This window comes from Hydra viridissima, unplaced genomic scaffold (genome assembly GCF_058129835.1).
Source record: "Hydra viridissima isolate aposymbiotic clone 2 unplaced genomic scaffold, HvirCarnegie_v1 scaffold_7, whole genome shotgun sequence".
Classification (NCBI taxonomy): Eukaryota; Metazoa; Cnidaria; class Hydrozoa; order Anthoathecata; family Hydridae; genus Hydra; species Hydra viridissima.
The window spans coordinates 10,632,325-10,645,837 of NW_028324306.1; the positions used below are offsets into that span (position 1 = coordinate 10,632,325).

General features: G+C 30.5%; 2 protein-coding genes and 2 pseudogenes across 5 annotated transcripts in view; 2 read left to right on the forward strand and 2 right to left on the reverse strand.

The window, feature by feature from the left end:
• LOC149886089 (uncharacterized) overlaps window positions 1–13,513 on the forward strand; it is a 282,044-nt gene that overhangs the window by 245,069 nt on the left and 23,462 nt on the right. The window lies entirely within an intron of this gene.
• Window positions 509–3,510, reverse strand: LOC145184653 (solute carrier family 22 member 18-like). Of its 3 annotated transcripts, none has more exons than XM_090094115.1 (3): window positions 2,646–3,510; window positions 2,098–2,268; window positions 509–1,955 (listed from the first exon to the last, which is right to left on the reverse strand). In XM_090094115.1, the coding sequence occupies exons 2-3, from the start codon at window positions 2,237–2,239 to the stop codon at window positions 691–693; spliced, it is 1,407 nt and encodes a 468-aa protein (XP_089950241.1). In that variant the 5' UTR covers window positions 2,240–2,268; window positions 2,646–3,510; the 3' UTR covers window positions 509–690. The 3 variants fall into 3 exon arrangements, with proteins under 3 accessions (XP_089950241.1, XP_089950240.1, XP_089950242.1); XM_090094114.1 differs by having other exon boundaries at window positions 2,098–2,320; XM_090094116.1 differs by lacking the exon at window positions 2,098–2,268.
• Window positions 5,566–7,671, reverse strand: LOC145189640 (uncharacterized; annotated as a pseudogene). The gene is made up of 3 exons (XR_016454569.1): window positions 7,325–7,671; window positions 7,042–7,251; window positions 5,566–6,967 (listed from the first exon to the last, which is right to left on the reverse strand). The product of XR_016454569.1 is annotated as an uncharacterized LOC145189640 (transcript).
• LOC145185944 (uncharacterized) lies at window positions 8,515–10,606 on the forward strand (annotated as a pseudogene).

The following is a 13,513-nucleotide window of genomic DNA, read 5'->3' on the forward strand; positions in this document are numbered from 1 at the left end:
GGTAAACTAAGTTACTGTTATTTTTTTGACTTCTTATAACCACAAGCATCCACCATGTTAAAGTCATTCAGGGGACAACTTATGTATACTTTTTCTGGTGTCTCTTAACTATTTTTCTAATGTTGGTTAATATTAGCCATATATAACATGAGAAGGTTTTGTCTTGGTTCCCAATAAGCATCTTAAAATACTACTCTAAAACTTGGAACTATGTGTCCCTTGAAATCGTACATTTAAATTGAGCAGGTCAAGTACATTGTGTGGTTTCAAGGAACACTAATATAATTTTCACAAACGTAGTAAAAAACGATTCGCTGATAATTTAGAATATCTAGAAGCTATTGTAAGAGGTGGTTATGAAATCTTTTTAGTTCCCTAAGGAAACAAGAAATACACGCACGCATACACTCACACACCCACGCATGCACGCACGCACTTATACACACACAAACCTTGAACTCTTTATAAAAGAAACAATATTGACTATGCAAAAGATAAGTGGAAAGCCTTTGGTGTTAGTAATCAATGAGCATTAAATCACTTATTGACATTTTATACAGATCACACTACTTTAAAATAAATTTAAAAAACTTTTTATTCATCTATTGTTACAAAACCATATGTATAAAAGTATGTATAAACGTGCAAACATAGCAATAAATAGAGCGGCTTTTAATCAGCTGTAAAAATTTAATTAAAGTCTTCTCTACCAATAAATGCTAAATAAAGAATCACTAGCATATCAATAAAATAGCCTAAAGCACCAAAAGAAAAAAAGCCGATATGCGCGTAAAAGAAACCGCCTATTGCTGGAGAAATAGTTCTCATTACAGTGTAGCTTCCCAACGTTAGTCCTAACGCAGCTCCAGTTTGGTTTTCTCGTACAATTTTTGTAATCAGTGATGTAATTATTACATGAATTAGGGATGCGCCTATTGTCAAGGGTACACACACTGCGCAAAACAAATATATGCTCTCTGCAATTATCAAGTATAAAAAACCTATCGCCATCATCACCACGGAAATAATTATAAGTGGAGCATCTGCAACTTTCTGTGTAAGGTACCCCACAAGAATTCCTTGCGTAATCATGCCTACAACTCCTAAGTACGCTAGCACCATTCCATTACTTTTTGGTCCGAGATGATAGTATTCCATTATAATAAAAGTGAACATTGATGACAATACACTAAACGGGATTCCAGTAATAACTTTCAATGTCAGAACATATACAACATGTCGAGTTTTGGCAACTTCAAAAATTTCTTTAATTCCCATAAATGAACTTTTTGGGGTCTTGATGTCGTCTTTGTTATAAACTTTTTCACCTGAATAGATTGCTAGCTGCTTTCTTATTGTGTTAGTATTTTTAGGAATCATGGTTACAGTGATTACTATGCAAAAACTCATTACAACGCTACCAATAATAAATGCAGAGTTAATGCCTAATTTACCAGTTATAAATCCCCCCAATGCTGATCCTACAATCATCCCAAGTCCGTGTGAAACACCAAGCTTTCCGAGCATGTCAGCTCTCTGCTGTGTCGTTGTTACATCCGATATTATCAAATAAGTACTTTGAAGAGAGTGGGCCATGACCAAAGGAAGTTTTGACATAAATAAAAAAGGAATACTATTCGCAAAGGCTAACAGTGCCCAAGTAACTGATAAAGCAATAAAAGATGCAATAAGAGGTAATCTACCCCCATAAAGGTCTCCAAGTCTTCCGCAGAAAGGACCTCCAATCAGCTGAACAACAGCTGTAAACGAGATAAGATTGCCGTACATTTGTGGAGTTACTCCTAAGCTCTTGGTTAAGTAAGGCAATGCATTGTTTTGAATAAAGTATCCGCTGGCTTGAGCGAATGCAACAATATGACATGCGCTAAGTATGACAAATATCTTTTTCCGTAACAAAATCTCTTCTTCATCTTTATTCGTACAATAATCGTTTCCTTTAAAAAAATATTTAAATTCTTTCATAAAATTAAACTCTTTGAAATGTTTTTCTGCCATTTTGCAACAATTAGCTGTTTGTTTGTTGTTGTTTTTTTCGTTACGTTTTATAAAAGCACTGAGAAACTAAAATCGAGTTACCATTTTTATTTTCGAAGATTTTATAAGCTGAAATCAAAGAAAATACGTTCATGTTCCGCTTGGGTTGCTTTTCTTTTCGGCATTGTTTTTCTTGTTTATTAGTTGTTAAAAATGGTTGCAGGATAGCTTTAGCTTTATTCATCCAGTAACTGAGAATCTTAAGTTATTTCACTATTTAATAATAGATAATCCATTAAATCTTTTTTTAGCTTTCAAATTTTTACTAAAATTAGAATAAAGATTATTAACTGAAAGTTAATAAACGTAAGAATAAACAGAAATTATCAAATTAACCATAAACTTTTAAGCTTAAAAATAAACGAACAGTTATTTTATGATAAACCGTCAGTTCATTTGAACAGCTATTTTATGATAAACCGTTCGTTGCAACAAACTCAATAAAAATTAAAGCTCGGGTTTTAAAAAAGGCCTTGAAAAGAGATTTATAACAGAGCATGTTGTATTCATTTTAAACTGGTTACAAAATCGGAACGTTATTTTAATGAGTTAAATCTAGAACGTTGTAATCAGAATTATCAACTACCTACCTTAAGCTATAAGCGGCTTCTTTGATCTATTATTTTCTATTGTTGTCAAAAGAATACTCAGTATTTATTGTTTCGGAATGTATTTTCTCCCATTTGCAGAGTTAAGAAAAAAAGGAAGCAGGAGGCAAGAATATCTTTGCCGGCTCGACAAGCGGTTCGGGTGAAATATTTTTCTGTCCTGGAAATAGCATTTAACGGAATGTTCATCTCTGTCGACAATAATGTGACTTTTTGGCGTGACGGTTCCATTTACAGATGAAACAACAGTACTTGGTATAGCCGAGCTGCAGTCCTAAAGCAACAACTTTCAGATCTTCACAGATATTTCAGTTGTACCTGCTATACTAAATGTGGTTGAGCAACAGTTCCATATTCTCATACATTTCCTTCATGTGTGCTGCGTAGCTATCGAGTAGTAACGGATAAACGTTGCCATTGTGCAGAAGAACAACTTTCGGGCTTAGCATTGACGAATCAATGAAGAGATGCTAATCTTCCGAATTATGATCACAACACAAGACCGAAAACAATCCTTCAATATTACAATAGAAACAGAGACTGTTGACTTGTACAAAAATTTGTTGATATCATCCCAGACAGCACAAGATACTGGGCCAGAACTCAGGTGAATCATCGCACGTCGTGATGACTATATCAGTAACGGGCTAGTACTGGCGCGAGACTGGCAAGCTTCTGGCGAGTACTCGTATGCCATTGTGATAGCATTTGTCATTGGGCCAATACTGGTCCGATTGTTGCAGCTACAGAGTCTAGGCCGAATGTCGTTTTGCCACAATCTAGGTACGTGCGTATCTGCGATTTACGGCACCGATTTTAAAGATAAAATCTGTGAACATTTTTTCTCCGCGTGGAGAGTGTCGTAAGGATGGATTTTTCTCGTCTTTTTTTTAGAATTTTATATTGACTTAGATGATATTTTAAAAGTAGAGTGTTGTAAGTTTATTGCAATTTGTTTTTTTTCTTTTTGCAGTTACTAACGTTTTTAGTGATTTTATTGCTATTGAAAACTTCATTCCTGTTCTGGAAATGAATTGACATTGAAGGGATGATTTGTTTTTTTTCTAACTTTTGAATCAATTTTATATATCTATTTTCTATGTACCTGCCAAATTTCATTAAAAAGTAATGAAACGCTCATATTCTATTTTTGCACGCAATAAAGGTACCAAATATTCTTCTGTTGTAGAGGTTGGGGGGGGGGGGGATTCACGATTATGAGCATTTTGTATATTTGACTTTTTTTTTCATTAAAAAATTGTTTTTTTTTAGAAAAATGAGACCTTATTTAAAATATTGGTGATTTTTTTTAAGTATTCAAAACATGATTTACACACACACACACACACACACACACACACACACACACACACACACACACACACACACACACACACACACACACACACACACACACACACACACACAACACACACACACACACACACACACACACACACACACACAAACCATATTCTGTTATTAGTTAAATAAAAATAAAACCGAGGCAAAGTAATGCGCTAAAAAATAAACAATGAAGTTCTATTATAAAACTACCGTAAGCCGAACGCTAATTTTTTTAGTTGGTTGCAGTTTTCTTAAGCATTCCCTATAATGAATTTCTGACACTTAAATGGGCATAACTTTTAGTAAAATCATTAGTTTTTTATGAAATTTTCACCATTGTAATACTTATTTAAAGGTCTTTACAATAATGTATAATAATTAGATATTTGAATAGTTTAAAAATTTTGCACACGTACCTACACAATCCTCATTATTTTGAATGTTTAGTGCGTTATCCATGATAATATTATAGAAGGGAAACAAAAGATTTACAAGATGTATTTCGTAAATTTCTTGCTTTTGCTGTTGTTTTTTATTGTGCTAATATTACAATATATTACAACAAAATGTTGATGTTTTTGTAAAAGCATTAACAAATATGTTGTAATTAGAATTGTATTTGCTGTATCTTAACTCTTACAGTAGTAAATACCACTGTAAAAAGTTTGGATGTCGTATGATGTAAATAATGTAAATTTCACTTATGTTAGCACACATCATAACAGTAACATTTTATGAATGTTAGCTATATTTTTACATTAAACACTCATTAAACAAAACATTAAACTACATTAAACGAAAGTAAAGAACCACTAAATAAAAAAATACATTTTTTTCAAATAAATTTAATTAATTTTTATTCTAAAGATAAAAAAAATAGTCTGTTTTTTTCAAACATATTAAATAAAACATGAGAAAAAATAATTTTTTTTTTTTGAAAATTAATTAATAGAACCTATAAAAATAAGGATTAAATATTAAGTGATATTTTTTTTTACATTTTTTTTGTGAAAAAGTTAAGAAACACAAAGAATTTTTTGTGCTAAATGCGGCGGAAACGTCTTTTTAAATTCATTTTTACCTTTTTTTGTTTAAATATTCTATTAATGACCTGAGTCAATACCGCAAAACCAATAAAAGTATTTAATTTCAAACAAAAAAAAATATTTTCTTTTGAAAAAATGAGCAGAAAAGCTATTACCTATGAAGATCGTGTAAAAGTGGTCATTTTCACCAGGAAGGTAAATCCGCTCGTGAAATTGGAAAAATAATAAAGCGATCACATAGTTCGGTGCTAACAATCATCAAAAGATTCAAAGAGACGAAATCTTACGTTGATCGCCATGGTCAAAAATGGGGCAAAAGGGTACGTTGATTGCTAAAGGTCAAAAATGGGGCAAAAGGGTAAGCCTGAGGGGGTCTTTGGCCCGTTTATAAAATTAAAAGTCGTTTTTTTTAAATATTATTAAATTTTTGTTTGTAGTTAATCTGTTAAATCAAACTGTTTAAATTTTTTAATATGGAAATTGTAATCTGAAAAAAATAAGCATAAATGTTTTTATTTAATTTCATACATAAATAAAATCTACAACAGCATAGTTATAAATATCTGTAACAGTACATTCATATCAATACATGTATACACCTATGATTAATATATAAATTTATATACATCTATTTAGATACTTAAATAAATGTACACACAGACATGAATATACATATTTTCCTATGTATGCATAAAAATACATACTTGCATATTTATACATCATGTGTATATGTTTATATATCATTTACATAAATATATTAGTACACAAACACATACATCTGTGGATTGATAAAAGAAGTGAAAGTCAAAAAATCTCTCCTACTAAAAGTGTCTATTTTACTTATTTCAAGGGAATCCAAGTTTTCTAATATTTTGTTTGAATTGTTTCCATCCCAACCTCTACCTTGATAGCCTCTCTGAATGACATTTTTTGACTTTAGCCAATCATCAAATCCTGGCCAGACATCAAGCAAAAAATTTCCTAGCAGTGAAACAAAGCCAATTAATAAATGAAGTTCAGGCGGAGGAACTAGTTGCTCAATTAAAGTATCTGGATCTAGATCAATATACAAAATTCAAGGATTAATGCAGTTCATGAAGTCTTTCATGGATGATTTAACTGATTTATTTTCTAAATACTTATTGTACCAATAATCAATACTGCCAAGAGTTCGTTTTGTCCCTGAATCTAATGTGGATATTCCCTCACACCATAAACAAGCTCTTTTCCCAGAATGCCCAGATAACCCAAATAATGCATTTCCACATTTTAGGTCAAAAGCAACATAAAAATTGACACATTGCAAATTTAACTTTTCTATAATTTGCCTCAAATTATAATTAGATTCAGGAATATCTTCAACAATAGCTAGAAAAACTCATCTGAATCATCATTATTCTTATGACAATCAAAGATATTGATAATCACTTTAAAAAATGAACCACCGCCATCCAATGAAATTCTTATAAAGGCTGAAGTTGGGTCTAAACCACGTAATTTTAACAAGTCTAGCACAAAATCTGATGTATTTTGAACATAAACAAGATCTCTTAAAATTTCATGGCCTATACTGTCAACAAATGCACACTTCTGTACATAGTAGTAATTAGAAATATAATCTTCTAATTCAGAAAGACGACCAAAAATATTAGGCTCTATGGATAGTTTACTTCCTAAACCTTTGCGTAGAGTAGCAACCATCTCTTTTGTTTTTCTATTTGACAGCTCTAGTACAACCTGTAACTGCTTGATTATTTCAAGGGAAAGCTGTTGGATAGAAATTCTTTTTGCTTTATTTTCTGGTGTGCCAATTGTGACTTTAAGTGGATTTCCTCCTGTAGATAAACAAAAAGTAGATCCATCAATCAAATTTTCTGAAGCCATTTTACTTATTATGATTCCAGAAGCAACCTAAATATAATTTGTACTAAGATATAACTTTTGTAGTTAATATTTATGTACTATCACCAAAAACCTTTTTTTACCTGCTCAGCTTGAAGAGAACCTAGTAGGAATGCTAATGAAATAATATTAGTCACTGCACTGGTGGGTTTACAGTTATGAGGACAACCAGGTGCAAGATATGTATAGTAAAAAGAACATAAGCTTGATTTAGATTTAGGTAAATTGATTGTCTCATCTTGAAGAGTGACATTGGCACTGGAAGAACTCCTCAAAAGAGTTTTCCACTTAACCTAAATAAAGGAACTTTTATGAAAAAGAAAGTAAGAATAATAAAAATTAGGACTTAAAAATCATTAAATATACCTTGGCTACTTTAGCTCCCCATTCACCACGAGGCGAATCTCCCTTTTTAAGTCTATAAAGATTTCTTCTGCACCCAGAACAAACAACTGATGGATAGCATTCGTTTTTCATCGAATATCCTGGAAAGATAAACAGCTGAATTTGTTCCTCTAAGTTTTTATTCATATTTTTTAATGATGTAGATCTTTCGCCAAACTTTTCCCAGCAGCAACAACAAGTAGAATTCATAGTTATTCAAAAAAATTACTTATAGCAATGAGATTAAGCGACTGAACCTTTCGAAATTTAAAACTATTTAACTATCGAAACTGAACTATTTTCTCCTTTATGAAACATATTAGTTTCGTTAAAATAGGGGGTAAATTAGGTAAAATTTTATCTAATAACTGCATTAGTTGAAAGTATTAGTTAAAATAAAAATTAAAACATTAAATTTGTTTTTTATTAAAGTTTTTATTATATAATTTTTAAAAAAGTATAAAGTTGGATGCATTATACTAAAAAATAAATGTTATGAAATAAATTATAAAACCTCCTTTATTAAAATTTTTTTTAGCGGTTTTCGGTGATAAAAAAAAGTTCTTATTCAATTTTTTAAGTTTTGAGATTCGGCAAAAAATTAAAAAATTTTATTATAATTTTACAATATAGTTATATCTAAAATTATATGATAGCAACGCATTTTGGTTTCAGAAACAATTTTTTTTGAAACAATATGGATAATACTATTACATAATAAGGATTTGGTTTGAGTGCCACGACATAAAACCTGGCGGTCTCTTTGGTTCACAGTGGGGCCAATGTTTCTCCAATGCTTAAACTTAAAAGTTTTATTTACTTTAATTTAGCCGACGCAACTGTACCAATAGCACAAACAATTTTTGTAATGCGCTAACTTGACAAAAACAATTTTATAATAAAGTTTTCATTGTAAGATTATAGCATAAAAGTTTTTAAGGAGATTCTAATCTTTAAATATAAATATTCATTAAAATTATTGTATTTTATTTAAGTAACATTTATTAAAAAATAATGTAAATATTTTTTTACAAAGTGCAGTATAAAAAAAACTATTTTTCATGCACTGAAAATTAAAAAAATATTTTTGTTATAAAAAGAAAATAAATAAAAGTAAAGTAAATGAAAAAGTTTATGCTAATTTTTTGTTGTTGTTAATTAATATCTAGAAAATGAATAGCTATACAAAAGGTTATTCATACTCAACCATTCGTTGAAAAGTTAAAAAACAAGCTGAACTTGATTTAAATAGAGTATATAACAATTTTCCGGACCATACAAATTTTTGTGATGTCAAGCAGCTAGTTCAGCAGTAAGATACAACTTTATTAAAAGATGAAAAAGTTTTGTTTAGTGACATTACAGCAACTAATGCCCAGACAACAGATTTTAACTTAAAGAGTAATTTTAGTTCTGATTCAATCAGAGATTTAAATTTTACTAATGATAATGTCAATGATGTTGATTCGGAGGAAAATTACTATGTTTCATCTAGCTCTGATGATCAAAATGAAAATTTTGATGGTGAAATAAACAACATACTTCGCGATTGGTCTCTGCATTGTGAAATAACCCATGTGGCACTTGCATCACTTCTATGCATTCTTAAACCATATTTTCCAACTTTACCACAACATCCAAGGACGTTATTAAAGACACCTACAATGTTTGAAGTTAAACAACTAAAAAGTGGAGGAGATTATTGTCACATTGGACTTGAGAATGGTTTAAAAAACTTCATTAATGATTCGTTTATACCCGAGAATACAAAAATCCTCTTGCAATTTAATGTAGATGGGTTGCCTCTGTTCAAAAGTTCTTGTGTCTCAGTATGGCCAATACTTTATATTGTAAAGAACTTTAGTACAAAAGAACCATTTGTTGTAGGAATATATAGCGGAAAAGAAAAACCACCAAGTGCAGCAGAATTTCTTGAAGAGCTTGTTGAAGAAACTAAACATTTAGTAGAGAATGGTTTTTTGTTTGGTAACAAAAGGTATTCTGTTAAAATTCATTCATTTATCTGTGATGCACCTGCTAGAGCATTTGTCAAAGGTATAAAAGGTCATTCTGGTTATAATTCATGTGAAAAATGCACAACAAATGGTGAATATGATGGCAAATTAGTTTATCCTGAAACAAATGCACCTCTACAAACAGATTTAGCTTTTTTTGATGATTGACAAAAAACATCATCTCAAGGAGTGTCCTCTAAAACCGTTGAATGTTGGCTTTGTAAGTCAGTTTGGTCTAGACTATATGCATCTAGTTTGTTTAGGAGTCATGAAGCGATTGATTCTTTATTGGAAAGGCCCAAAAGGCCCTTTGCACGTTCGAATTGGTACACGTGCAATGGATCATTTGTTTAATAGTCTAAACTCTTTATCACAAAATGTCCCTTCTGAATTTGCAAGAAAGTGTCGTTCTGCTCATGAAGTTTTACGCTGGAAAGCTACTGAATTTTGTCTTTTTTTACTTTATCTGGGCCCATTAGTGCTCTCAAATGTTTTATCATTGCCTTTATACAATCATTTTATGTTACTAAATGTAGCTATAACTATATTGATAGATCCAGTGTTTTCTAAGGATTACTCTGAGTATGCTCATGAATTACTTGTTTTATTTGTAAATAAAGGTAAAAGTCTCTATGGTAAAGGATTTCTTGTTTACAATGTTCACTGCCTAATTCTTTTGTCAAAAGATGTGCAGACTCTTGGTCCATTAGATAATTTTGGCAGTTTTCCTTTTGAAAATTTGTCAGGACAGTTTAAAAAAATGATTAGGAAAGCACAATTTCCAATTCAGCAATTAGTTCGCAGATTAGGAGAGAGAAAACTATGCAGTAATTTAAAAAATGATAATAACTTGGATGAGCTTAATTCACTTAAAGGTGAACATTTTAGTGGCCCTTTACCTAATGGATTTGAACATGCAAAACAATTTAAAAAAGTTCAGTTAGAGAAATGGTTTTTTTCAACATCAAATCGAGATAACTGTTTTATTACAAATGATGGTGTACCGTGTCTCATTCATAATATACTACTTATGAATAATAATATTACATTTGTTTGTGAAAAATTCCTAACTGTTTATGAAAGTTTTATGTTTCCAATTTCATCAACAAAATTAGGAGTTTGTAAAGTGTCTAGAAACAGTTTATCTAAATTGCAACTTTTATCTGTTTCAATGGTTTTCAAAAAATGTCTTTGTCTCCCTACAAAAGTTTATTCATCAGATTATTTTATTGTACCCCTGTTACATTAAACTTTTATTTTTAAATTAAAAAAATTTTTTTTTTAACTACACCTTTAAAAATGTTATAGTTGCATTTATACTTTTATTTTATACTTTTTATTTTTAATACTTAATTATAGTTAATTTTTCATAACTTATGTCTTAATAAGATAAAATGTAAAATGATTTCTGAAAAAAAATTTAAACTTTAGTTGAAAAATTTCAATTTATTTTTAAAGTATATATATATATATATATATATATATATATATATATATATATATATATATATATATATATATATATATATATATATATATATATATATATATATATATATATATATATACAGGGTTGGGGTCGTTACCTTTTAAAAATACTTAAGTAAAAAGTAAAAGTACTGACTGTAAAAGTAACGAAGTAAAAGTAAAAAGTCTTGCTGAACAAAAATACTTAAGTAAAAGTAAAAAAGTACAGTATCATGATAGTACTTTTGCGCGTCGCAAAAATAAACACATCAAACACTAACAAACAAAAAATAAGTTTATCCATAAATCTTTTTTTTCTTGGAATAAAACAAATATATTAATCAACATTAATAGGTTTATTCCAATAGATTGGCAGGTCTACTACAACTTTCCATTGACGCGCAATAGCAGTTGCTGTTCAAAATGTTCATCTGTCATTCTAGTGCGGTTTGGCATGAACACTTGTCCTGCAACACTAAATAAACGTTCGCACTTGCTGGCAAAGCAGTGTTCAGTTCAAGAAAGACATTTTTCAACAGTGGAGAGCCATGAAGAAAATCGAGTGATGAACTGGTGCTACTAATGTATGTTGAAACAATATTATTTGTAGCAGTACTAGTGTCATAAGATGACCTAAATTGAAAAAAATCGTCTTCAATTTCAGACATGGCTGCTTCATCTGCTGAATTTGCACTAGCAATGTCACTACTTTTAGTCAGCTGTTGCTGCTGTCGAATCTTGTTCTCTAAGAATTCCAGACCAATTTTTTTTTGTTCACTGTCTTTGATCCAAACTGTCTTAAATTTTGGATGGACAATAGGGTATATCATACTTTTGCATGTTTTAATTTTCATTCAGTATGTCACTTTTCCTATGTATTCATAAACCCTGAGTTGAATGGTATAATTTATTTTGGTGAAAAAACAAGTCTAGCTACCGGGAAAACGTTTTTAATTTTTAAAAATATTGTGTTTTTTTACTAAATGATGACTGTTTATGTTATAAATGTACATAATAATTACTTAAAATATTGTTTAACCTTATGCTTAATTTTTATAATATGCTTTGAGTTTTTAACAATATTATTTTGTGTATAAGTATCAGTTAATATTCAAATATACTTTGAAAATATTATAACTACCATTTTAGATTTTATTTCAAATTAATTGCTATACTTGCTGTATTTATATCTTCCAGATTCATAATATATTAAAAAAAGAAAAATGGCATTATCAGTTAGCAAGAAAACCAAAAAATCGATTAACACCAAACTAAATGAGTATCTTGGAGGTCCTAAAAAGTTTCTCCAAACTGAATTTCCAAGATTACGTGATTGTTTGCAGCGATGTCTAGATCTGCAGCGAAACAGAATACTAGTCTGTGAAAAAAATCCGCGTAACATATCAATGCAAGAAATTTTTTCTAATATTGCTAATGAAGTTGCAGAACGGTGGCTTATTTCCAACACAGAATTTAAAGAACCCATAGTTTGTGGAACTAAAGCAATAGCACTAAGAATTAATAGAAGTTGGTCTGCATTCTCTAAGATAGCTCGACACAAATCTCAAAAGGCAAACAAAAAATGCTGGGAACCTAAACTTGATAAACTTTTAGATATTGCTTTTTGCAAATGCAGAATCGTTTACTGCAGTGATAATGATGCCCCTTGCAACGAATCTTGTGATGACGGTGCTTATTGCTTTTGCAAATGTGACTTAAATTTAAGAATTCCTAAAAAAGAACTTATTTGGATAAAAACCCAGCGAGAAAAACAAGGCAGTGTTTCATGTATGCAAGAATTTGGTCTTGATCTTAAAGAGACTGCCAAACTTAGGCTAAAACGCTTACGCAAGTCAACTGAACAAGCAAGACTCACGCGACAACGTGAAGAAGCTTCAAAGTATAAGTTAGAATCATCAGTCTCTATTTATCCAACCGATGTTAGATTTGATGATGAAAGTACGGGTGTTACAATAGAAATTAATAATAATTCCAATGATGTGATAGTCAGTGATAGCGATAAAGTCAGTGATAGCGAAGAGGACTCGATAATTGAAAATCAAGAGAGTTATGTTAAACGAAACTACCTTGATATTAGTAATGCTCCCGTTGCCTCTATCAGATTTGGTGTATCATCGACTGCTACTGCTGCTATCATTAATGGTCTACTGAAAGATATTATGAAGGCAGGAAAACTTGTTGAAGATAAAAAAAATCTCATATGTGATAGTATGAAAGTTTTTCGTGCCAAAGAGTGTGCTATGAAGTATTCCAGATTAGAAGAAAATTTCGACTGTGAAAGAAATATAATTACTGGAATTTTTGTTGATGGTAGAAAATATAAAACTTTAGTTCTTATCCATGATAAAACCACAGGCACCTTCAGAAAACAAATTATCAAAGAAAATCATATAACTGTGACAGAAGAGCCTAGAGGTCGCTACCTTACTCATTATACACCAAAACCTAAGTCAGAAATATCTAAACCAGCTAAGCAATGTGCTATTGGATTCTTCGACTGGTTAATGGAAAGAGGTAAAGATCTTAATCTCCAACTAATTGGCAGTGATACTACAAATGAAATATCTGGATGGAAAGGTGGAATGCTTCATTTTGTGGAAGAACTTCTCAATCGAAAACTTTTTAGATCTTTTTGCTGGCTTCACATTAATCGGAAGCTATTATTCAA